The sequence below is a fragment of the Lepidochelys olivacea genome (assembly GCF_965140295.1).
Source record: "Lepidochelys olivacea isolate rLepOli2 genome assembly, chromosome: 1".
NCBI classification, from domain to species: Eukaryota; Metazoa; Chordata; order Testudines; family Cheloniidae; genus Lepidochelys; species Lepidochelys olivacea.
The window spans coordinates 209,180,292-209,206,846 of NC_140411.1; the positions used below are offsets into that span (position 1 = coordinate 209,180,292).

Sequence of the window (26,555 nt, forward strand, 5' to 3'; positions counted from 1 at the left end):
TTGACCCTCTAGGAGGTGGCTGTTTGTGCTATCTCCTTTCTGAGCCTGTTCTCCCAGGCATGCAGTTTAGAGACTGACTGTGGAATTCCTCAGTCTCTCCTCACTGTGCAGAAGTCAGTGACATGACTCCCAGGGCTCCCCCGACCGTACATGAAATAACTGGTCTCACACAGCCCCAGGATGGAATATAAGGCACATTTTTATTTTAACATGTCTCCCTTCCCAGCCCACACAGCAGCTCTGTATCTCAGTAAGGTGCTCCCTGGCAATGAGGACCACGTGACAGTCCCTGCACTTCTGTTGGTTTAGGCCTGAGTCCCAGCCAGCGGAGACCCCCCAGCTCTACGAGACTCTACCCACCAGTCAGAGAGCCACCGTTTTGAGCAAGCTTCTCTGCAAGTTTTCACCAGGCGGCACAGCCGAGCATTCAGAGTTTTCAATTGCTCTGCCACAGCAGGACCAGTGGGGACAGCCGGGGTGACCTTTGTGACCATGACCACAGCCTTGGTACCCACCTACCCGTCACAAGGATAGAGGAGAAACAACATTAGCATTGCTGAAAATAGCATATAGAGACAGTTCCAGCTGCTAGTGACTTCCTGAGTGTGCTCCCGACTCACAGCTGGCTGACAGCCAGAGAGAGCCCTGTTGAGAGGGCATGGCACACACAATGAGGTATTCCTGCTTTGGGCTGGCAGGGCCAGAATCCTTCAAACAAATAGGGACAAAACACGGGGTGACCACCCTAGTAATCCCCAACAAAAAGCTATTAATAGATTAATAGAGTCTAAGGCCAGAAGGGACCATTGTGATAATCTAGTCTGACCTCCTGTATAACACAGGCCAAGGAACTGCCCCAAAATAATTCCTAGAGAAGATTTTTTAAACAAACATCAAAAATTGCTATTGATGGAGAATCCACCACGGCCCATGTAAACTGTTCCAGTGGTTTATATTACTCCTGTGATTAAATGGAAATTTTAAAAATATTTTTATGAGTCCTATGGGTGCCTCAGTTTCCCCCCATATGTTGCATTGCTATCCACTGAGGGGGAGGGGAAAAGAGAGGATTAAGTTTGTTCTCAGGGCAGATTAAGAGACAAAGGTGTGTGTCCCCCACCCCCGGTGGAATGAATAGAGCAGCGGCTCTCAAACTTCACTGCACTGCGATCCCCTTCTGACAACAAAAATTACTACACGACCCCAGGAGCCCACCCGAGCCCCATCGCCCCAGGCAAGGAGGCCAAAGCCAAAGCCCAAGGGTTGCAGCCCCGGGCGGGGGGGGCCTATAATCTGAGCCCCACCGCTCTGGGCAGGGGGCTGTGGGCTTTGGCGCAGCGTGGTAGGGCTCAGGCTTCAGCCCTGGGCCCTAGCAAGTCTAATGCCAGCCTTGGTGACCCCATTAAAACAGGGTCCCAACCCACAGTTTGAGAACTGCTGGAATAGTTAACAACGCAGTGGCTGAAACTGACTCAGATCAACAAGGGGTCTAGAGAGAAAATGCAAGCTCCAGTGACTCATGATTTGAAACTCAATAGCAGGAAGCTCCAGCCAGGAGTGCTGTGAACTGTGTGCGGCCCTGCCTGGAGAACAAAGGACAGATGTGTCCAGCAGGAATAAAGAGGTAGTTTCTGGAAGAAGCTGGGAGCTCTCTACTGGAACTGACTGAGGAAGTGAGAGAGAGAGAGAGAGAGAGCCTGGAAATGGAACTCTCTACAGCTTGGCTGGTCAATTGCTCTGGCTTGACCAAAATGGATTATGCTTTAACCTTTATTGCGTCGTGCTAACCTAAGGACTTCCCCTGCTTTGTTCCAGCTGGCTAATAAATCCTATTCTGCTTTGAAAACGCTGTTTGGGGTGTGACTGCAAATACTGGCTGTGGTACATTAGTCCCTAATGTGCGTACCAGTCTGTACCAGGAGTCTATCTCAGCTGGACTTGCTGAGCAGAGCTTACGGTGAGAAGAGGGAGCGCTGGAGCCCAGAGGCTCAGCCTAAGAGGCGGTGAGACTGCAGGGCCTACTCTTCAGGAAGAGTGGGGACCCTTGGGGATCTGGCACACTGATAGGGTTCCTCCAAGAGACTGGGGGGTAGCACATATCCTGTAGAACTGTGACAACCCCCACTGTTAAGAAACGTGCGCCTTCTTGTTCATACTCTTCGCACTGCCTGTGATGTATCATGAACCTTAGCTCTGCTGAATCCCACCGTGCCAGCCTGTACCACCCCCTGGACCTCACGGATAGGAAGTGTGCTCCTGCCAGAGCTGGCTACAGGTCAGGTATGGGGGATGGAAGAAGTCATTTCTACTTTGACAACAGGCAAACCGTACAAAGACAAGCATGAGTCTTGTGCAGGGCCATGGAAACCAGCTCTGATGAAATGAGTGACCAAGCTGAACTTTGAAAGAATGTTCTCAAGAGGCCCCAGGGATCATGGATAGAGCCAGAGCTCAGAGCGTTCCAGCCCCACAAGGTCAAGAGAAGCTGAATATTTTGAAAATTCTGTCTGAACAGAGCTGTTTGCACTTTCTCCATCCCTTGGTCATGGCACGATTCTACCAGACAATATGTACTCACGCTCCTGCTGACCAGTGGCACTCTGACGTGTATGCCGTGGCTGAAGTGGGCCCATAGTGATTATAAACACAGTGCTACGTGAGAGGGGAGGGGATGTGGCAAATGCTCTTGGCTCAAACAGTTTTGGGAGACCTGCTTCGATTTCAGTCGGAGTTAGGTACCAGAATACCTTTGAGTATCTACATGGGGAACAAATATTCAAAAATGGGCTCTTCAGCCTAGCAGAGAAAAGTATAACATGATCCAGTGGCTGGAAGTTGAAGCTAGACAAATTCAGACAGAAAATATAAGCACACATTTGGGACAACTGTCATGACCAGGAGATGGGCGGTCTGACCTAATGGTCAGAGCGGGAGTTGGGAGCCAGGCAAGGTCAGATACTAGGAGATAAGAGTCCGAGATAGGCCACAGGGCAAACTGACAGGTGCCAGGAGACAGGCAGGGTCAGGTTACCAGGAGATCAGAGTCAGGCAATAGAAGCAGGTAGTACAAGAAAAATAATCTTAAGCAGAGCCAACCCAGTTGCATGGACAACTTCCTGTTCCTGTGCAGTTTAAATACAAGCAAGGACCCAGTCAGGACCCCCAGAGTTCCACCAGTCACATCCCAGGCCTGGAGTCCTCTGTCAGAGTTCAGCTTCTAGTTCTGGTGACTGTTAGCAGTCACTGGGTGGCATGTCTGAACTTACTGGTGCCTAAGAGCCCTGTGGACCAATGTTCAAGACCTGTGGTCCCTGACAACAATTTACCAAGGGTCATGGTGGATTCTCCATCATTGGCCATTTTTAAATCGAGACTGGATGTTTTTCTCAAAGATCTGCTCTAGGAATTATTTCTAAAAGATCTGCTCTGTGGCCTGTGTTACACAGGAAGTCAGACTAGATGATCACAATGGTCCCTTCTGGCCTTGGAATCTATGAGGATCTGGGCCTTAGTAAAAGCTCACCTGGCATGGTCCCACTGCAAGCGCAGCGAGCGGCTTTCTGGCCTCCGCTGGAGCAGAACGTGCAGCAATGAAACACACCCTGGTGTCTGCGGAATTTGTTCTTCACAGTCAGAGTGAATGGTGATCCCTGCAGAGCAGAAGAGAACAGAGAGGCAATTGTGTGCCCAGCATACCCTGCTACCGTAGTAGGGCACTGGAGGGTGTCAAAAGTAGCAAAATTTTAACTAGGGTGATGCTAGCAATTACAGACTAGTGAACCTGACTTTAATACCAAATCTGCTAGAGCAGAGGTTCTCAAACTGTGGTCCGCGGACCACCAGTGGTCATGAGCTCCATTCAGGTGGTCCGCGGATAGTTCCCTCTAAGGTGTGTGCATGGGTGGCTGCACACAAGAGAATGAAGGACCACCCATCCAATTAGTGGAGCCGCGCAGGCGTGGCTCCACTAATTAGGTGCCTGGATCCTGGAGAAGATGCACATGTAAGGTGAGGTGGTGGCCTTGGGGAAATAGGGGGTAGCTGGTAGAGGGTAGTGGGGTGAGAAGAGGGGGTGGGGGGAATTTGGAATGTGCAGGGATGTGGCAGCCAGAGAAAGAGGCAACTTTCCCGAGCTCTAGGGCTGTGGCTGCTGGGGAGAGATGACCCTCCTTCCCAGCCTCAGCTCTGTAGCTGCTATGGCAGGGGAGAGACCCCCACTTCTTCCCAGACCCAGCTCAGGGGCAGCTGTGGTGGAGGAGAAAGGGAGAGACCCCTCCCCTTCCCAACCCCAGCTCAGGAGCTGCGGTGGTGGGCAAGAGAGGGCACATCCATCGCATTAGAAAGATAAGATTATGTATATGAGTTGTATGCTTTTATTTTTAGAACAAAAAAACTTAATTTTTTTATATAGCGCTTTTATCCAAAGCACTTTACAATAGTTAGCTAACAGTACAAAGAACATTTGGAAAGATCATTAAGTGGTCCGCTGAGACCCTCAGCAATTTTCAAGTGGTCTGCGAAAAAAAAAGTTTGAGAACCACTGTGCTAGAGGAACAAGATGTGAAAGGGAAAAACCAGCATGACTTCCACAAACGAAAACCCAGCTTCTGCAATCTAGTAGAATGTTTTGAGCAAGCCAAAATAGCAGATAAAGGAGAACTGATAACCCTTTTGTTTGGGCTTTCAAAATCCCTTTGACAAAATCCCTCACAAAAGGCAATTAAAAACTTGGTAGTGATAATGGGTAGATAATTATAAAGCGAATCAGCCAGGGCTGAGTGGGCAGCAGGAGGCAGACCAGGGAATCAGCAGCGGGGAGGTGCAATAGATCAGCGGGGAGCTTGAGTATCATGGGAGTTCTGAGAGGGGTCAAAGCAGGCTGCAGCAAAGTTGGAAGGGCCAGGGTTGTGTTGGATCATAGAGAAGTTCTAAAATCACAAATGAGTTTGATTCCCCATAGTTTAAATTCCAGGGTATTACTAATTAAGAGGTCTCTTGGTTTTTGGTACTGTTTCTCTCCCTCTATGTGTGAAACTTGCACGCTGCTAATTTTGTTAGTACATTCTAAGACAGAGTCTGTTCTCAAAGCAATTCACACAGAAAGAGACTCAAAGCAATACTCTGTAACACCAGAAACAGCACCCAGAGATTCCCCGCCCTTTTGTTGTATTCATCTCGCTTTGTTAACAATTGTGATTAAAAGAGAGATAGAGGATGTATGTGGATGGATGCTTGGTGTGGATAATAACTGAATGATCAGGGAGGTGCCAGCCTAAGATCCAGTGTCCATCGGCTGAAGAAGGCGTCAAGTGGAAATAACCAGAGGACCCCCGGGGGGGCAGACTGGAATCCACCCAACAGCCTCAAGAATGGGAGAACCAAAGAACAAGATAACATCTGGCAGCACGGAGCCGTCAGGAATGTGCCATCTGCTGACTGATTCAGCAACAGCATGATGAAGCAATTCCCATAGACTGGCATAGGAAGAAATTCCTATAAAAATGGACTCTAGAAAGTGAGAACTTTGGGGTCTGACTCTGCAAACCAACTTCCAGGAGCATCAGATGAGCATCTGACAAGGCCCTGCTCCCTCCTCATGTCCAGGCCACCTGGACAGTGGCTTGGCATGAGCAACTCTAAGGCTGGTAACTATGATAACAACCTTGCAGAACCTGTGTGTGTGTGTTTGTATGAATGAATGTGTGAATAAATATGAAATTGAATGGAATGTTATAGCTATAACTAACTGCTTACTATGATTCTTTCTGTATTTACAATAAATGTGGCATTTTGCCTTTTCCCCTTTAATAAGATCCTGCTGGTTATTTTTTTGGTATAACATTTTGATGGAGAATTGCGAAAGGGGGAATATTGGTAAAAAACCTCAGTTATTGTAAATATTGGTGTGCACACCGCCAGCTCTATTGAGCTAGGCATTTCTATTAGGTTAACCAGACCTGCTGGCCTCCGGGAAGGTAGCAGGGGAAAGCAGGCTGACCAGACCTGCTGGCCTCCGGGAAGGTAGCAGGGGAAAGCAGGCTGACCAGACCTGCTGGCCTCCGGGAAGGTAGCAGGGGAAAGCAGGCTGACCAGACCTGCTGGCCTCCGGGAAGGTAGCAGGGGAAAGCAGGCTGACCAGACCTGCTGGCCTCCGGGAAGGTAGGAGGGGAAAGAATATAGAGTTGTTGGGTGAGATTCTGTGGCCTGCATTGTGCAGGAGGTCAGACTAGATGATCATAATGGTCCCTTCTGACCTTAAAATCTATGATTGTATGATTAAGCTACGATTAAGCTAAACCTAAGTCCTATTGTTCACTGAGGTATCAGGGGCAGCAAGAAGGTCCACGGGCCAGGCTAAGCTACTCACTGAAATAAAGAGTAGCAGGTTCAGGGAATCTAAGCTGTGTCACCCGCTGAGTAAAACCAGGGGAGACAAAGAAGCCACTCGCTGAATAAAATCAGGAGTGACAGAGAAGTTAAAAATTTGTTAGAATGTTAAAGAAAACACAGGGTAAAGCAGGTGGAGAGGGAGGAATGAAGCCAAAAGGCGCTCCAGCCTCGCCTTTCGTTAAAAAAAAATTACACCTTTTAAACAAATCCTTCAAAAATTTGGGCACAGTCCTTGGACTAAACAAGCCCTAGCTGATGTCTGCACTATTTTGGACCTAGAGGATAGATTGGCTCAGTATATCCTCATATACAAACCTTCTAGTGCTGCCAAAAGAGATGCAGCAGCAATTTGGTTGTTGTGGGAGGCATGTAAGGATTCTTACCTCCGCTTGTCTTCATGTAAAGAGGAAAAGGCACAAACGGAAAAGGGAGCAGACAATTGGAAGGTGCTGGCTACAAATACCCAAAGTCAGCTGAAAATAGTGAAAGAGGCACTCCAGGAATACAAAAAAGAGAGAAAGATTCCTGGCAGACCAAGCTAAAGCCTCTGAGAAAAGTGAAAGAGAGAATCATGTGCTCCAAGGTATGGTAAAGAAATTAACCTTGAAGTAGGGCAGAGCACCTGCAAATCATAGTAATTGTGAATCACTAATTAAGAGTCTGAGACAAAAATTGGGCTTTGCCTCTAAACAGGTAGCAGCCATTACAGCAGGTGAAGGGGGAGAAGGTCCTATGTACGGCACCCCCAGGCATAATTACAAAGAGAATCACAGAATCATAGAATATCAGGGTTGGAAGGGACCTCAGGAGGTCATCTAGTCCAACCCCCTGCTCAAAGCAGGACCAATCCCCAATTAAATCATCCCAGCCAGGGCTTTGTCAAGCCTGACCTTAAAAACTTCTAAGGAAGGAGATTCTACCACCTCCCTAGGTAACGCATTCCAGTGTTTCACCACCCTCTTAGTGAAAAAGTTTTTCCTAATATCCAACCTAAACCTCCCCCACTGCAACTTGAGACCATTACTCCTTGTCCTGTCCTCTTCTACCACTAAGAATAGTCTAGAACCATCATCTCTGGAACCACCTCTCAGGTGGTTGAAAGCAGCTATCAAATCCCCCCTCATTCTTCTCTTCTGCAGACTAAACAATCCCAGTTCCCTCAGTCTCTCCTCATAAGTCATGTGTTCCAGATCCCTAATCATTTTTGTTGCCCTTCGCTGGACTCTCTCCAATTTATCCACATCCTTCTTGTAGTGTGGGGCCCAAAACTGGACACAGTACTCCAGATGAGGCCTCACCAATGTCGAATAGTGAAAAGAGAGTGAAAAAGTTAACTCTACAGAGGCTGGAGGGAATTAAGCAGCTAAACTTTGTGAAAATGTTAAAAAGGAAAAGTGTTGGAGAAAGAGCATTCTTGGTTTCTTTGCAGCCATTCTGAAGGAAAAATGGGCCCTTTGCCAAAGGAATGTCTGTAAATTAGCCAGGCAAAAATAAACTCTCTGATTAAAATAATTTGACTGGACAATTTAGTCAAATTTGCTAAAAGAACAGAAGTGAGTTCTATTGGAACTTAATTGCCTCAAATGTATAAAGGGAATATAAGATGTAAAAAACAGAGCAGTGTGGAAGGGATGTTAAGGAAAAGAAAATGTGTATGTATCTATCTGTGCGTGTGTAAATATGTAAAGTTCTAAGGACCAATTGTTTTTGTTTTCAATAATGCCACTAAAAATCCATTTGACTCTTTAATTCAAAGTTGCAAAACTGACCGACCTTTTTGCTAGACACAGGTAATTAGTGTTGTTTGGCTTTGGGATTTGGCATTAACCCTTAAAAGGTAACTCAACGCTTTACAAAATTTAAAATGTTTTTAAGTTGTGGCTGCAGCAGGGCAGTCAAAATCAGGAGAATAGAAAAAAAAAATTCTGGATTCTTTTTGTTCGTTTGTTCGGTTTTTGTTTGTTTGGTTTTGTAACAAATTAGCAGATGAGAGCTGTAGTAAATAAATAAATAATAATAATTTAAAAAGACAGTGCCCCTCTGAAGCAACAGCAGGAGTGAGGTGCAGAAAACAAAAAGAAGCAATGTTACAAACACTGAGCCTTAAAATGGCTCTGAGTAATCAGACTGTCACTTTGATAAAGGTACATGAAAACTCTGTAAGCAAAAAAAAAAAAAAGAAATAGTTACACCTTATGTAAAAATTGATATGGATAATGTTATAGAAGTTAAACTATGGAAGGAATGTGCATTTGCCCCAGAACATGTGCAGGGTATATTGTAGAAGGGGCAAAAGAAATGCAAATATACCATGCTACTTCATTAAAATGCTATTAGGGCTCCAAAGGGAGCCACAATAGGTTGGGTTTTCTTTTTCAGATTGCTGTGTGTTTTGGAAGCAGAAGTTAAAAGTGATCAAAACTCTGGTGAAAGTTGATTGTGTCCCTTTTAAGATAGAGTCTCTGAGCTGCTGATGGCTTTAAATGCAAAAGCAGGAAGCTTCTGTGAAAATGCAAATTACCTAAATGATAAAGGAAGGAAAGAACTAGCAGCACAAAGGAGCTGCAGATAAAGGACACACCTGGTCAGCAAATAAATTGTCTAAATAAAAGGCATGGGATAACAAGATAACTTTAATAAATTTAATGATAAGTACCCCTGTAGCAATGTATAGTGTGTATGATTTTTGAAAAAATCCTTTAAGGTCATATGATAATGATGCTTCGCAGCTATTACCTGTAAATAAACTTAAAGCTTAACACAGCAGGAAAAACATTATAAACTTGGTCTGCTATATAAGAAGGAAAACTGAGGTACCACACCTCATGGATCTAATGACTAAACAGTGGGATAATTTCCCCATAACCCTTAAAAGATAGAAGCCATTGAAACCTGGCCCACCTGTAGAACAAAAAACAGGAAAATATGGGGGTAATTCCTCTGTTTTGCCTGCAATCAGCAAGGGTATTTGCAAAAGAAACATTTTAAGCAATAATCTGACACCCCAAAAAGGGGTAGAAACATGTTCTTTTTGTCTTTCAGAAAATCAGGAAGAGCTGATGCCAGCTGAAGAGCAACCCAATACCATGAATCTACTGTCACAATAGAAATTGTGTTTTGTGTTCTATGTTTTGTCTTGTTGCTAGCACTGTTGTGTGTTTAAAAACAAAATAAAAAAAATACTGAAGACCTGCAGGTAATTAAAAATAAATTAAGCTCTCTGTCCCAGCTACAGGACAGCCTGATACAAAAACAAGTACATGCCAATGTAGACTTGGTCCAAATTGGTCTGGGTAACCTAAAAGCCCGATGGAATCTTTGGCAGTGGCTTAATACTACCACATGGCTTATGCATAAGAAAAAATTTAGAAATAGGAAACTACACAGCTATAGCTATGGGATGCACTGAAATGCAGATACTTGCCCTAGCTACTTTGGAACAGGAAATGTTCTGGGTCATATTGGGAAATATTAAGGGTTTGATGCATTTGTTAAAACAAAGAAAGAGATCATTGTTTGACACTTATCAATGTGAAAGGATGCAATACGTTTCCAGTATTGTAAAACCAGAGTTGTTAATGGGAGAAATTGTTGTCAAAATTGCACACCAACAATCCTTGGAGGCAAAGGTATTGAAGGTTAGCCCACTCCCCATATTACACATGGGATTCTTCTGACTACCCTGGACCTTGAGCCAGTGGGCTAGGGAGGGAGGGAAGCTATTGGACACTAGAGGTTGTACCAAATGGACTCCTCAAAAGTGGGTATGCCTCACCTTGCCTGTTGCCCCAGAACCTTGTAGTAAAGATACATCACTTGGATCATGTATGTGGGATGAACTGGAATCACAAACTCAAATTGCCTCACAGTACCTTCTCTTGAATAGGCTACATAGAAAGTGACAATGACTATTATAAATCTTAGTGTCAAAAGGGGGATTATGTTGGATCATATTAAAGAAGTTCTAAAATCACAAATGAGTTTGATTGCCCATAGTTTAAATTCTAGGGTATTACTAATTAAGAGGTCTCTTGGTTTTTGGTACTGTTTCTCTCCCTCTATGTGTGAACCTTGCAAGCTGCTAATTGTGTTAAAGTACATTCTAAGACAGAGTCTGTTCTCAAAGCAATACTCTGTAACAACAGAAACAGCACCCAAAGACTCCACGCCCTTTTGTTGTATTCATCTCAGTTTGTTAACAATTGTGATTAAAATAGAGAGAGAGGATGTATGTGGATGGATGCTTGGTGTGGATAATAATTGAATGATCAGGGAGGTGCCAGCCTAAGAATCCAGTGTCCATCGGCTGAAGAAGGCGTCAAGTGGAAATAACCAAAGGACCCCCGGGGGGGGGGGGCAGACTGGAATCCACCCAACAGCCTCAGGAATGGGAGAACCAAAGAACAAGATAACATCTGGCAGCATGGAGCCATCAGGAATATGCCATCTGCTGATTGATTCAGCAACAGCATGATGAAGCAATTCCCATAGACTGGCATAGAAAGAAATTCCTATAAAAATGGACTCTAGAAAGTGAGAACTTTGGGGTCTGATTCTGCAAACCAACTTCCAGGAGCATCAGATGAGCATCTGACAAGGCCCTGCTCCCTCCTCATGTCCAGGCCACCTGGACAGTGGCTTGGCATGAGCAACTCTAAGGCTGGTAACTATGATAACAACCTTGCAGAACCTGTGTGTGTGTGTGTGTGTGTATGAATGAATGTGTGAATAAATATGAAATTGAATGGAATGTTATAGCTATAACTAACTGCTTACTATGATTCTTTCTGTATTCACAATCAATGTGGCATTTTGCCTTTTCCCCTTTAATAAGATCCTGCTGGTTATTATTTTATTGGTATAACAGTTGGGGTGCTTTCCAGGAGGCTCCAGTAGGCTCCTTTATTGGGAGAGACCAGCAAGTGGGAGAATGATTTTAACTAGGTGCTCTGGGAATTGGGAAAGAAGCTGGTGCAGGGGATGAGTCAAGTTCCTCAGTTCCACTGGGAAGAACAGGGCATGCAGATGGAGTACCGACGGAATAATGCCTATTACATAATAGAGAAGGCAGAAAGCATCTGTGGTTAGGGCAGAGGGAGTTAGGAGGTTTAGGGATTACCTACGGGAATAGCTCACTGGGCTTGACTCACTATTGCCTTGCCCCTTATGCCAGTTCTCAGACTGTGGGTCAGGGCCCCAAAGTGGGTTGCAACCCCATTTTAATAGAGTTGCCAGGGCTGGCGTTAGACTTGCTGGGGCCCAGAGCCAAAGCCCAAGCCCCACTACCTGGGGCGTAAGCCCAAGCCCGAGACCTGCCGCCTGGGGGCTTCAGGCTTTGGCTTCAGCCCTGGGCAGCGGGGCTCAGGCTACAGGCTCCCCACCCAGACAGAAGCCTTTGGGGTTGGGGTTTGGCCACCCTGCCTGGGGCGGCGGGGCTCGGGCGGGTTCAGGCTTTAGTCTCCCCTCCTGGGGTCGTGTAGTAATTTTTTTGTCAAAAGGGGGTTGCAGTGCAATGAAGTTTGAGAACCCCTGAGCTACATCAATCACAGTAAGTTGAAAGACTACCTGTACATGCTGCCCTTTAACACAGATGCAGACAGTATATGTGCCCAGCTCCTCAGGGGTGTAGGAAATGTGGTAAGTCCCATCCCTCTTATCACACACGCTCGGCTTGATTATACTATAAATACAAAAAGAGAGGGAAGCAAGGTCAGTAACTTGTAAAAAAATGATCTAATAGGTAATCATTTAGTGAATTAGATTTATAGGAAGGTTCTTACCCCATGCCCCAGTTCAGGGATCTAAAGTGTACATGTATAAAAGACCCCTGAATGATGATGAATGTGCTGTAGATTTCACACACATACCTGCTATCAGAGGCCACAGTACCATATCAAGAAGATCAAAGAAAATCAGTTATACTGCAATGATTTGCAACAACCCCGTGAGTATGGAAAGAGGAGAAGCAGAAATACTGTAGCAGAGGAAGGAAGACAGGTGCAATGTCAGAGCATCATCTGGATTTCAGATGGAGTCTTCTTTCTTACTTCATGGATGCAAGAGGAAGTGGCAAAGCTCTTGATCTTAAGAAGGAAAACTTGAGCTTTTTCAGTTCCTACGAGCAAAGGCTAAAGGCCAGCTCTCACTCTTACTAGTGAGCCTGGAAAGCAGCAGGGCCTGTCCAAAAGATTGTGCATATGTTGCAAGCTGTATCCACTGCAAGTTCTCACAATAAAAAACCCTGCTCAGAGCTGTATCATCACAGTGCTTCGATACAACAGTGATGGGCAACATGGGCCACACAGGAGACAAAAACAGGGATGGAGACATCACCTACAGCCAGTATGGAAAAGCTGAAGCTTTCATCGAGGACACCACACCACTCCTCTCCCTGACAAGCATTCACTGTTCCACTCAGTCATGGATGTAATGAACATCAGCACCGACATTACTCATTAAATCAGCAAGTCTGGATAATCTCTATCCATGAGTTTAAAAGAGTTGGCCGAAGAGCTTGCTAGGCCATCAATGGTGATTTTCAATAAGTCTTGGAATATCAGGGAAGTTCCAGAAGACTGGAAGAAAGCTAATATTTAATATTATATTAAATATTTAAAATATTTTAAAAAAGAGTACAGTAACTCCTCACTTAAAGTTGTTCCAGTTAATGTTGTTACGTTGCTGATCAATTAGGAAACATGCTTGTTTAAAGTTGTGCCTTATAAGGTTGTTTGGCAGCCGCCTGCTTTGTCCACTGCTTGCAGGAAGAGCAGCCCGTTGCAGCGAGCTGGTGGGGACTTGGAACCAGGGTGGACCCACAGCCCCACCATCAGTTCCCCACTCCCCTAAATTCCCTGTGCAGCAGCTGCCCAGCAGGCTATCAATATTGCAGGCAGTTCAGCTGTCCCTCCCCCCACTGCCATGTGCTGCTCCTGCCCTCTGCCTTGGAGCTGCTCCCCGAGCCTCCTCCATGCTGTGGGGGTGGAGGAAGAGGGGGGCTAATATCAGGGTGTCCCCCTCCCCCCTGCTCCTCCACCCCGCTTACCCCATCTTCCATAGAGCAGGGGGGACACACAACAAGGCTCAGAACGGAGGGAGCTTCCTGGCAGCAGCTGCCATCTCAGCTTGCTGATTAACTTAAAAAGGCAGTGTACTTAAGAGTGGGGTCAGCATACTTAAAGGAGCAATGTGCATCTCTCTCTCTCACACACACAGGGTGTGTGTCTCTGTCTGCCATGCTGTCTCCCCTCCCTCCATTTGTGCTGCCTTGTAGAGTGTGAGGTTACATTAACAACGAGTTAACCCTTGAAGGCTCAGCCAACTGCTAGGTCATCATTTAGCAGTAAGGCATCCCCTGGGAAATAGCCCACCCTCTGACTTCACCACCTCAACCAAGCTTCACAATCATCATCGCTGTGTACCAGTATTAAATTGTTTGTTTAAAACTTATACTGTGTGTGTGTATATATAGTCTTTTGTCTGGTGAAAAAAATTTCCCTGGAACCTATCCCCCCTATTTACATTAATTCTTATGGGGAAACTGGATTTGCTTAACATCTTTTTGCTTAAAGTCGCATTTTTCAGGAACATAACTACAACGTTAAGCGAGAAGTTACTGTAAATGGGATGACATGGTTGATTATAAGCTTTTCAATATGACAGTGATCTCAGGCAAGGTAATGGTGCAGCTGATATGGGACTGGGTTAATAAAGAATTAAAGGAGGGTAATATAATTAATGCCAACCAACATGAATCTATGGAAAACAGATTCTGTCAAATTAACTTGACATTTTTTTGTTGAAATTACAAGTTTGATAAAGGTAATAGCATTGATGTAATATATTTAGACTTCTGTAAGGCATTTGACTTGGTACAACATGACATTTTGAACAAAAACGAGAAAGATGTAAAATTAACATGGCACACATTAAATGGATTAAAAACAGGCTAACTAATAGGTCTCAAAATGTAATTATAAACAGGGAATCACCCTCAAACAGATGTGTTTCTAACAAGGTCCTGCCGTGATCAGTTCTTGACCCTACGCTGTAACATTTTTATTAATAACCTGGAGGAAAACATAAAATTATCACTGATAAAGTTTGCAGATGGCACAAAAATTGGGGGAGGGGTAAATAATGAAGAGGATAAGTCACTAATATAGAGTGGTCTGCATTGCTTAGTAAACTGGCACAAGCAAACAATATGTGTTTTAATACAGCTAAATGTAAATGTACACCTTAAGGAACAAAGAATGTAGCCCATACTTACTGGATGGGGGACTCTGTCCGGGGAAGCAGTGGCTCTGAAAAAGATTTGGAGGTCGTGGTGGATAATTAGCTCAATGTGAGCTCCCAGTATGACTCTGTGGCAAAAAGGCCTAATGCAATCTTTGAATGCCTAAACAACAGATTATTGAGCAGGAGTAGAGGTTATTTTATCTCTATATTTGGCACTGGTGCAATTGCTGCTGGAATACTATATCCAGTTCTGATGTCTCCAATTCAAGGAGGATGTTGATTAAACTGGAAAGGGTTCAGAGAAGAGACCCAAGAATGATTAGGGGATTAGAAAACATGCCAGATAGTGATAGACTCAAAGAGCTCAATCTATTTATCTTAATAAAGAGAAGGTTAAGGGGTGATTCGATTACAGTCTGTAAGAATCTACATGGGCAACAAATATTTAATAAAGAACACTTCAATCTCGCAGAGAAATATATAACACAATCCAATGGCTGGAAGTTGAAGCAGACAAATTCAGACTGGAAATAAGGTGCAAATTTTTAAGTGAGACTAATTAGTCAATTTAACAAGGATAGTGGTTGAGTCTCTATCACTGACAATTTTTAAATCAAGATTGGATACTTTTCCAAATGATATGCTCTAGGAATTATTTTAGGGAAGTTCTATGGCCTGCATTGTACAGGAGCTCAGACTAAATGATCACAATGGTCCTTTCTGGTCTTGAAAACTCTGAATCTATTAATTTTCTCAGACCATGATCTTGTAAGGATCATTTCACTCTGCATAACTGCCCCCCAGCACCTGGGACAGCAAGGCACATGCTGTCTCAGTGGGATTGCTAGCAACTCTATTTGCATCTGATGTCTGAGTGCTGGCAGTGCATCATTCATGAGACATATGGGCCCAGTTAAACTGGTACACTCTTGCTGCTTTGTGACACTCTGCAGTTAATCTGGTTTACAGCTGTTTTGAATCACTGAAGTGGCACAAAGCAGCCAGAGTAAACCTTTGAATTAGACCCTACAACTACTACTACCATCTCAACATAGAAGAGAGAGAGTGGGAGAAGAACTGGGGAAGGGAGCTAAGGAAGGGAGGGGACAAAGACAGAGAGGAGATCAGAGGAAAAATACAAGAGAAAAGGAAAGGCAGCTTATCCCATAAGATAAGACGCATTGGACACAGTGTCACTTCTCAGGGCATAACTACACTACAAAATAAATGGACTCATGTTCGCTCGACTTACAGCCACCACTTACTGTGATGAGTCACGTCCACCCTGCCCTCCTTCTGTCAGTGGTGCGCATCCTCACCAAGAGCACTTCCACTGACTTAAGAGAGGCAATGTGCGGGGCTGAGAGCCCAGGCTCTCAGCTCTGTTTGGAGCTCCTTGTCAGGAACCCAGCTGCTCCTCCCCCTCTCGGCTCCCACTCCCTGCCAGGAGCCTGGCTGTCCCCACCCTGCTCTTGGCTCCCTGCTGGGAGTGGGACAGCTGCCTCAGTGGGGAGCTCCACAAGCAGAGCCTGGGTGGTTGCCGGGCTCCCAGTAGGGAGCCTAGACAGCACTCGGGCTCCCAGTGGGGAATGGGGAGTGAGGTGCCAGGCAGCAACCTGGCTGGGAATAGGGAGTTGGGACCCCTGGGGCAGCCTGGCTCTAAACAGGGAGCCTGGGCAGCAGCCCAGCTGGTAGTGGGGAGCCTGGGGAGTCCCCACCTGCCCCAGGGTGACAGCCCTGTGAGCGGTTTTCTTGTCAATTTTATGGCACCAGCATGGAGCCGCGGAATTGACAAGAAGTTTAGCCAACAGCCGATGTAAGTAAGGTAATGTCTACACAGACACTCCATCACCCCAACTACACCGACATAAGCCCTATGGCTCTCATGGAAATGGAGTCATTATAGTAGGGCACTTACATCGGCAGGAGCAAAACTGTAGTGTGTTCACTGACATAATTAGGTTGCTGTAAGCCACCTTACATTGACCTAACTCTGTAGTATAGACCAGGCCTCTGTCTCAAAGAGTAGCTGCTTGCAGAAAAGCCAGTTAGGAAGCAGCAGGGACAAGAAGGGCAGAGGGCTGAGTCACCTAACTTAAGAATCAAGATGTGGGCTATGACTCTCATCTTTAACATTGTGACCCTATTTTTGATCATTACTGGCAGGCTGTCCCTTTATGAAATTAACCCAATTCCGGTTTCACAGGGAACCAGGGTGGTGAAAATCCCAGTGAAATCACGAGGTAGTCACATAGGAACTGCGATACGCAATCACACCTGTGCTCCAACTAGTCCAGTAGCCTGTCTCTACTAGTGGCCAGTACTGTTCTGCTTTAAAGGAAGGTGCAAGAAACCCAGCAGCAGACAATTATGGAACAGCCTGCCCGGGGGAAAATTTCTTCCTAACCACCATTAATTAGAATTGATTGTGCCCTGAAGCATGACCGTTTATAATCTTTCTGAAATCTTGGTTTGGTTTTCCCCTATTGGTTCAACTGAATACAGTCGCCTACCTCACTTCCTGTCATAAACTGTGTTATAAGTGTTGCTTTATGTTACTACATAGCTGTTACGTCTCACCCTAGGGCTGACTGGATTTCAGCAGTGGATGAAGTGATCATATATACACAGAAATGAGAAACCAAGCTAATGTGACTTCATCCATCTCTGTCCCCAGACAAAATTACTCCCCTCTAAGCATTGTGGCATACACATCTCATTCATCCTGAATGGTGCAGAGTGCAGGAGGAAGGACTGGAGACATGTCCTCTGACAATGCTCCTTGATCAACAGATAGCTATGTATATAGTGTTGTTTCCCTATCCTTTATCTGATTTTTGACTATGCTGCAACTGTTGTGGTGTTGCTCTGTACCAAGGCATAAACCCCACATCAGACTATATATGGCAAAAGCTGGAGTCCTGAATGCTAAATTATTTTATTCTTCCTTATAACAGAGAACTTTAGCATTATGTTCTCTTCTACATCAGGGCACCAAAACAATGGCCATGTTGGCAACTTGCCCTTGCTTGTACCTAACTTTCATAAAATGGAACAGATTACATTCTTAAAGGTGACCTGCAAAAGCTTTTTTTAAATTGGGCTTGTGTCCTTTCTTGCTGCTTTTTGATACAAAAGATGGCCTCAAAGCATCTTTCAAAAGAAATTCTTTTGCTTGTGTTTTTGCCTTAGTAATACCTAGAATGGCAAGTTTCGGCTTCCCTGGTTTTCATGGAAGACTTCCAAGCTTCCTTTGAGCTCAGTCACCTTAACTGAAGGACATAGATTACTGATGCTTTAACAAAGGCATCTTGTATACAAAATGTTAATCACTCATTTAATTTAAATAGGTGTTAACAGAAACAAAAGTCCTCATTCTCTGTTGCCTTGGATCATGTGCAAACACCCAGTGTGCAGTAGATGTAAAATGCTGCCAGATCAGAGTGATTTACACCCACTATGCCTTTAAAAATGCCCATATATTGTGATAAAATCATGAGGAGGTAGCTCTGTTTTAGACCTCCATAAGGTCATATTTAACCCCAGGGCTGTACTTGGGCCCACAGCTCTTGGGTGAAGCACCATTATGTCATTCTCTCTGTAAATCCTGGCCTGCCCATGGAAGCTCTTTACTTACAGGGGAATGCAAACATGGAGGTACATAGAGACAGGGGCTAAGAAAGTGTGTAGCAGAGATTTTAAAGCAAGACAGAAGGCAAACAAAACCATTCTGGTCATCCCACGGAAAGTACCAACCAGTCCTTCTTGTCTTTGTGGATGATAGTGACCCAGATGGGCTCTCCACCTCTACCCATCTGCTCTCCCGATGTGTCATTACACAGCAGAGTAAAGCTGGCCAGCTGATTCTGACGGGCACTGTGGAGATCTGAAAGATAGAGCAAACTGTCCCTTACTGTTCCATACAGCTGCTGGCTTGACATCAGCCAGCAGCTTTCCAACTCCCAACCTCCCCATTGTACTTCACTCTGTCTAACCAGGATTTTACAAGGTTCCCCTTCGCTGAGCCCCTTCCATGAAAAGTAAAACCAAACACATTTCTAGTGTCCTGCTGGCCAAGCCCTCCCACAGATGGCAAGCGTGCCCTGATTGGAAGGTGCAGCTCAGAAGTGGGCTGTATGCCCCTTTGCAGTCCCTTGGTTTGTGAATTGGGCTGGCGATTGTTTCAGTCCTCAGAACAAGCATTGCTCTAATTTAGGCTCAGCTCCGAAGCAAACATTGTGACAGCTGAAAAGAGCCAGAGTGCAAGGACACTCCAGTCTCATCCCCTTACCCAGCTACACCCCGCCCCTGCATGGCAGGGCGGGATACAGAGCCATTCCACTGCTCTACAGAAGCAGGATTTTCTCCTGAGATGGAGATATTCTCCAAGAGCCGGTTCCATTGGTTTTCCAGTCCCTTAGGGCCATTGTTGGTGTAAAGGGGCTGCAACAGAGACGAGGGCTTTTGGGGTGAGCTGCTTCTATAGGATGCTGGCCTTGCACACGAGTGGCTTTTTGACTGCAAAGGGCTGGGACAGCCATGGTTCTTTCCCTCCCTTTCCCTGAAAGAGTTCACTTGTTACAGCTCAGAGGCCAGGGGATCCTAGACTAAAGAACACAACCCCAGACTTACCAGTGTAGAATGATCACCAGTTTCCTTCAGGAAACGTAATAGCGGTTATTTCTTCTTTTAAAAAGTAGTGACACTAGAGATGTACAGTGAAGTAAACCTATAGGATAGTGATAGCTTAACTGCTATCCAGGGCCGAGTACAGCCCCCTTCCCCATCTTTAACATGGAGGCAGGGATTGCAGATGTTATGTCCCATTGTGCAATGTGACCTTCTACTCCGATCAAGACAGAGCATTGCATACTGGGAACTGTCATCCTGGCAGGCCACACTTCCATCTGCAGTCAATACGGAAGTGGCTGAATGGGACAAGGAACCTTTCTTCTTAAATCTAGCCCAGGCTATGAGTGACCCAAAGTTAGTTCTATCTGACAGATGCTCAGTGGCCTGTATGAAATGCATCTGACAGTCTCACAAAGTTCTTGGTGGACAGTTGTCTACATTACAATATGTACTAACTGGTCCCCACTTGTGGTCAGTTTCAGCAGAGGCCAAGGACTATCTGTACCCTGGAGACCGAACTACTTGCTCAGCCAGAGTTGGTCTATCCAGTTCAGAGATGAGGGACAATGACAAGAAGCAATGGTAAAGAAGTTTGACCTACTATTGCATGCTCTGCACCTATCCTAGATAAACTATGGTCTTTGGTCTCCAGGGCTGCCCCCAGGGTGGTTATGCAGCCCTTCAGTTAAGGAATGACATCTATAATAGGGTTTTTTAGGGTTCACCCTAATCCCCCCCACTTTTATCATTGGTCAATCAGAATCAAGTTGTCCCCATACCTTCCCCTTGCAGGACACACTTGGCTGGATCAACTGCCTTATAGAGAATGGTCCCAAAAACCTCATAGCCACAGCACTGGCCAGCCTTCTCATGGGGAGAGAACTGGATCCCATCTTCCACTCCAGGGTGGATGCTATAATCCACTTTGTTCAGCTTTCTCAGCCGGCTCGCCACCACCCCCTTGGTGATAAGGATCTCCAAGTCTGAGCCACTGGTCAGCAGGCGCTCAGTGAACTCCACCCCAGTCCTCATGTCCATCAGTAGCTGCTCCAGCTGTGCCTTCTGTAAGTGCAACAGGGTCTCCTTCTGCACCTTCAAGCCTTCCAGCTGCTTCAGCAGCTGGTCCCGGTGTTCTTCAATAGCCCTTATGTATCCATCTGCAAATGTGTGGATCTCCCCAGCCACTGCCTCCACACGATTGCAGATGGCACTGCTGACTCCTTCAATATGGCGTAGGGCCCCTTCTAGGGTGTCCACGTGCAGTTGGGTGCTCTTGAGGAGGTCCCGCATGGAATCTCCATGCTTGTGGATGACACTGGCAGTAAAGGCATATGGATGCTGCCGGTGCTTGCCCACCACACAATCCCGGCACACAGGCTGCTCACACTGCTCACAGAACAGCGTCAGGTCCTCTGAAGGGTGGGAAGGGCACAGAATTGGCTTCTCAGTCCGGCTGTAGCCCTTCAGGTCCTCTAGATCCACCACAGCATGGGAAGCTGTTTTCTTCTGTCTCCTAGAAGGAAGTATAAGAGATAAACCTGGGCTTGCAACATGTGACTCGCAGATTCCTACAGAGCAGTCAATGACCCCCTCACATTGTGACCTTCATGGACCACAAGCCACAACATATGATACTCCAGCCTGATTCAGTAGATGGCAATGTTACATGATGAGATCTTTAATCTCCTTGAGTCACACCTCCATATGAAAGATGACATCATCTGCAACCTGCCTTCACTTTGTGCTAATTATTAGCTGCTCTCTGGCTCCCTGCATGCTGGCAATGCTGTTCTCAGATGGGAGAATGTTATATGAGGACCAGGGGGGTAACTGTCACACCATTGGTGCAGATAGTCTCTCCTTACAGAGCCTGACAGAAGCAGGATAGCTGCAATGACCCCAGAGCCCACTGTGATGAGTGCAGCAGGAAGGTGGTGGGTGCCACCAGGTGAGGGCTGGCGGGCAGCAGCATGGATAAGTTTGCTCAGCCACTGCCTCTTCCGTGGACGACTAGGGGATCTCAGGCTCCTTACCTGTCAATCTGGCTCTTTTTACCTGCCTTTTATTCACTCAAACACAAACTTGTATACCCTTGACAGGGAGATGGGAGATCAGGACCAGGCAAGAGTCAAATAAGGACCTATGGTAACATACTAAATATTCTTAAATCCAAATGCCATCTCCCTTCTAGGCTCAGGGTTTGTGGCTGCTTAGCACAGCTGAGGTGGGGGCATGGTAGAAAGCTCCCGGGGCTATCCAGCTGCCAGGCCAGTACCAAACACATGGCAAAGCAGTCTCAATGTTGTTCTATTTTACGCTGCCTGCCAACAGCCCCCAGGGGACATTTAGCAGCTGGGGGATCCATAGGGCATTACGGAGTCCTAGCCATACCCCCTACACCAATGGCTGTGAGTGTCTGAGGAGGGGTAGGAGATGCTAAGGTGGCTCTATACCAGCCAAGGATTCTCCAATGCAGGGGAAATCCTGCAAGAGACAATAGGATAGCTTGAGAGCTGCTTTGCACCACCCGAGCCCCACAAAACCACCACAGGGCAGAGCAGGGCGCTCTCAGACTTCTCCTTTTGCCTCATTCTTTGAACTCTTCTCTTCCTCTTACTTGTGTTATGTCTGCACAGCTACCTTGTGCATTTCTGTAACACCCCCTGGATGTCACCTCTGCTGAAATCCCTCACCGGTAATACCAAGAAGCATGGCAACAGCACTCCCATCTTCACAAAACTCCATTGGCGCCCTATGACCCAGTTCCCAGTGGTCCTCCTTGGGCCTGATCTCACACCAGTGTAGATCGGGAGCAGCTTCACTGATATTAATGGAGTGACCCCAGTGTACAAGTGATATCAGAAGATGAGACTGGAGTCAGGCCCCTTAGGCTAGAATCTCTACTGCCTTGCACCTTGGATGGCTATTTATATCAGTATGAAAAGCTGCTGTTCTGGAGCTCAATTCCTTGCTGTCCAGTATCTTGTGTAGACAAACTGGGTGTAAGAGGTTACCCATGTAGAAATAGTAACATTTTGCCCTGGTGTAACTGATTGTACAAAGTGCAGGGCGACTGGGAATCAAGATCCTGTTGCAAAGGTGTAAGTGTCTACATGTTGGCGACGCAGTAGAGAATCTAGCCTGATTCTTGGTAGTGCAAAAGACACTTTGAAACGTTCTGGCAATGTTGGAGGGCACTAAACAAGGAGGAAACAGGCCCAGAGCGCTACTCCAGCACAGCGGACTTCCCTGGCCAGTCTAGAGCTGCCAGAATGGCTCTAAACTGGTCCTTTTCCAGTCCCCACCAACCATGTACATACATGTTCCAGCTGGCCTCACAGATCTCATCTCTTTTCTCCCCTAGCACTGCACTTCTTTGTCTCCTCACACAGTCACACCACTGTTGATGCAAGAACCTCCTCTGCAGCACCTACATCTGTAGCAGCCACCCTGTACTTCTGCCTCATCACCTCTTGGCTCTTTTCAAACCTCACCTGGAAACATCTCTCTTCCCCCCTGCTGACACCTCTTCAGTTTTCGCTCACTCTACCGCAGCTTCATTCTACAACTGCCTTAAATGCTGCAAAGCAAAGGGAAATTTGCTTGTGTTACAGCTACTGGCTGCCTGGCTTGCAGGGCACGGTGAGGATATGTTCATGAATGTTTGTGGGCACCCAGAGGGTACATGGACTGAGTTGACTGGAAGTAAGCCCTGTAGTTAAGCTAACATCAGGACTTGCACAACACTACCCTTTTCTCCTCTGGGGCTGAAATTTTCCACACCAGTTCTCAAATTCACACAGAAGTAACTTTAAAACATACACACAAACAATTATTGCTTTAAAAATTGCCTCTTTGCAGGCAACCTCAATAGACAGGCCCCAATGGAGGCTGAACTGCCCTCTCTCCTCTCGAGCTGGGGTCTCTCCAGGACAGGGCTGGATAAGAAGCAGGGAGTTTGCACTGCCCCTGCCCTGGCTATACCTGCTCTGGGAACAGCAGGTTTCAGTCTCCAGGGCTGTCAATCTCTTATTTTTCTGCTGTGCTACATTCATTTAAATGTAAAATAAACCAATATCTGTTGGAGCATCCCCCAAAAGTTTGGACTTTTTGACTGGCGGATGGTGCCTCTGAACCAGATCAGCCTAGGTAGATGAGCACAGCTCTCCCACATGGTCCACTCTGTTGTTTGTCCCCACCTTGGCTATGAGGAGGAAGAGAATGTGTGGGCAGGTTCCTGACAGCCGTGGCCACAATGGGCGAGGCACCGTACAACTTTCACAATTGTTCACTAATTTGGGTGTTTGGATATTTGGGAACCCACCTCAGACATCCAGGGCCTGACTCCAAGGATGCTGAGCAACCACAACTCCCATTCACTTCCTTTAGAGTGGTGGGTGCTCAACAGGTTCCAAAAAAACAGGCTCAGATCAGACACCAAACACCTAAGTGGACACTTCTGGCCTAAGGGGTTACCATGCATAGGTGGACAGATGGCACCGTATATATATTACATATGGTTGTGTAAGGCCAGAAACAGCAATGGAGTCTTCATGTCTGGAAGGGCTTGATTACACGTCTGCTCTCTGCCTCTGGTGCTTCCTCCCATACCTGTGAGCGTGGCAGCAGAAGTGGCAGAGATTGGCTTTGCAGGTAGGACAGTGCTTCACAGCTTCCCCATCCACACAGAGGTCACACAGCATTCCTGGGCCTTGCGCCTGCAGGGTCTCCAGTAGCACCTCATTCATGGCCAGGTGGTCAGTGGTCAAGTCATTAATGCCGCCGGGTGGCAAATCCACCTCTGTGTCACAGACAGGACAAAGGACGCTGAGCGGCGGTTGATTATGATCTTGGAGCCATGATCCATCTGAGGTTAAGTCAGAATCCTCCGCCTGGAAGCCGAGCACTGAAAAGGGTTCCAGCTGTTCAAGACAGGCCATGCAAAACGTGTGTAGGCAGGGCAGGATTTTGGGGGCCAAGAAGAGCTCTGTGCACAATGGGCACCTAGTTCTGGCTAGGCCCCTGACCTCACCAGGGATTTCGGACATAATTCCAAACTGTCGCTGCTGCTCCTGTGGGTTGGACATCTTCTGAAATTCAGATTATGGAATGAAAATAAAATCCAATCCATGCAATTTATGTAGAAAGAGTGCCACGGCTGCCAGCATGGCCCCGAGAGAACCCCTCTCACAGCATGGATAGAGCCTGCTCTAGCAACCGTCTCCAAGCATCCCAGGGCAAGTGTGGGGGACATTTTAACAGCATCTCCGCCAGGTGGGGGAAATGGGGGTGCTCTCGGGGAGGACAGGCACTCTCGTGGTGCCACTGTCAGGTAGGGGATGTGGGGGTCACTCTCGCAGCATCACTGTTGGGTGGGGGTACATGGGGTACTCTGAGTATATGGGGCACTTTTGGGCAGGATGTATGGGAGGTACTTTTTGGGGGGAGCTATGGGGAGCACTCTCATGGTATCACTATCGGGATACAGGGTTGCTCTCACGGTGTTGCTTTCAAGTGCACAGGAGGTGCTCTCAGGGGGCACAGTGGCACTCCTCTGCCATCACTACCAGGTGGGGGTTAGGGGAGCATTATCAGGAGGCACGGGGGGGGGGGGGTGTTCTCGGCAAGGGAGTTGAAAATGCTCTAAGGGGGCATGGGAGGCGCTCTTGGATGGGGGGTACAGCCAGGGCACTATCAAGCCGGGATATGAGGCTGCTCTCGCAGCATCGTTATTGGATGGCGGGGGTACAAGGGCTGTCTGGCGGCATTCCTGTCGGGTGGGGTGCTGTCAGGCAAGGCGGTATGGGTGGGGGGAATCTCCCGGGGTCACAGTTGGGCATGGGGTACGGGACCCTTCCTGGGGGAGGCACAGGGGACGCGCTCACGGTGTCGCTGTTGGGCGGGGGGGCACCCTAGGGCGGGGGTATGGCGCACTCTCAGGAGTGGGTATGGGGCGCTCCCAGAGCGGGAACAGGGGCGCTCCCGAGGCGCTGTCAGGGGAGAGGGGCCATTCTCGGGGGCACAGGGGGTGCTGCCGGGGGGCAGTGACTGGGACACTCTCGGGGGGTGCCGGGGGTGCTCTGCTCCTGCCTGCCCCGCGCTGTGAACTGGCGGGGGGTAGTGGCTGGGTCCGGCCCCTCTCACAGGCCGCCCGCCCCCAACCCCAGAGCGCAACTTACCCAGCAGCGCCGAGGCCGCGCGGCGTGAGCAGGGCCCGGCCCAGTCCCCGCTCGCAGCCCCGGCGCAACCCAGCTCAGCCACCCCGCAGCCCCGGCCCGGTCTGGGGAGCGCCAGCCCCGTGTCTGCTCTCTGAGGGGCTGCCCAGCCCCCCGCCCCGGGGGCACGGTGACTATTTTGCAATGCCGCCCCCCGCCTCGCCTTTACCTCGGTGCAGCGGCAGCCCCTGGGGCCCCCTCAGACTCTCCACCCCAGCAGCCTCCGGGGGAAATCGCGCCGCGCCGCGCCGCGCCAGGACCTCGAGCAAAGAGGCGGGCCGGGGGCTCTCCCGGAAGCCGGCACCTGCGCGGAGCCTCCCGGGGGAAGCGGCGCGGCCGGCCCGGCGAGTAGGAATGTGCTACCGCTAGCACTTCTCGAGACGTGCCCGTGGTCAGAAACGGCTATTGTCTTAAACTGCTGCCTGCTGTAGCAGGTGCCTCCAGATCGCAGTTTCTTGCACGGTAGCGGGTGTGAAATTGCTACGTGTAGCAGTTAGCGACACATCCAGCTTGTAAGAAACAGCTTTTGCCAGAAGATGCTACTTTATTTGTCCATGCTTGAAAACTGTTGTCATATTTCAATCTTCTCTCATAGGTCGTGTTTTGGATAGCTCAGTGGTTGGAGCATTGGCCTGGTAAACCCGGGGTTGTGAGTTCAATCCCTGAGGGGGGTTGTTAAGTTGATCGGGAACAAAAAATGGGGATTGGTCCTGGTTTGAGCAGGGGGTTGGACTAGCCGATCTCCTGAGGTCCCTTCCAACCCTGATATTCTGTGAAGTGTACTCTCTATGCCATTACCTAGGTCATGTTTTCTAGACCTTAAATTTAGAAGTGTACTCTCTATGTCCTTATCTCAATCATGAAGATTTTGAATAGAAACATATCCAGAACTGGTCCCTGGAGAACCCCACCGTCATGCCCATCTTATTTATCCTCATGTCCATCTAGGTTTCATTTCCATAGTTTGTTTATGAGAAGGTCATGGGAGACAGTATCAAAAGCCTTGCTAAAGGCAAGATGTACCCCATCTACTGCTTGTAGGCTTTTTACACTGTCAGAGAAAGCTATCAGATTGGT

At 47.4% G+C, this 26,555-nt stretch overlaps 1 protein-coding gene across 2 annotated transcripts; it reads right to left on the reverse strand.

The window, feature by feature from the left end:
• Window positions 1-181: 181 nt before the first annotated feature.
• On the reverse strand, window positions 182-25,761 carry TRIM45 (tripartite motif containing 45). 2 transcript variants are annotated; one of them, XM_084629152.1, is made up of 7 exons: window positions 25,648-25,761; window positions 23,875-24,353; window positions 20,043-20,776; window positions 18,388-18,517; window positions 11,956-12,070; window positions 3,524-3,650; window positions 182-515 (listed from the first exon to the last, which is right to left on the reverse strand). In XM_084629152.1, the coding sequence occupies exons 2-7, from the start codon at window positions 24,348-24,350 to the stop codon at window positions 364-366; spliced, it is 1,734 nt and encodes a 577-aa protein (XP_084485278.1). In that variant the 5' UTR covers window positions 24,351-24,353; window positions 25,648-25,761; the 3' UTR covers window positions 182-363. The 2 variants fall into 2 exon arrangements, with proteins under 2 accessions (XP_084485278.1, XP_084485279.1); XM_084629153.1 differs by having other exon boundaries at window positions 23,875-24,350; window positions 25,648-25,727.
• Window positions 25,762-26,555: the final 794 nt, after the last annotated feature.

Excerpts from the sequence above, each read along its gene's own strand:
- TRIM45 (XM_084629152.1), bottom strand. The coding sequence starts at position 24,350 with ATGTCCAACCCACAGGAGCAGCAGCGACAGTTTGGAATTATGTCCGAA. Across the intron at positions 18,518-20,042 it reads GTGTGTCCTGCAAGGGGAAG|ATCTCCACAGTGCCCGTCAG; the intron begins GTATGGGGACAA and ends TCTATCTTTCAG. Across the intron at positions 12,071-18,387 it reads CACAAAGACAAGAAGGACTG|TATAATCAAGCCGAGCGTGT; the intron begins GTTGGTACTTTC and ends TTGTATTTATAG.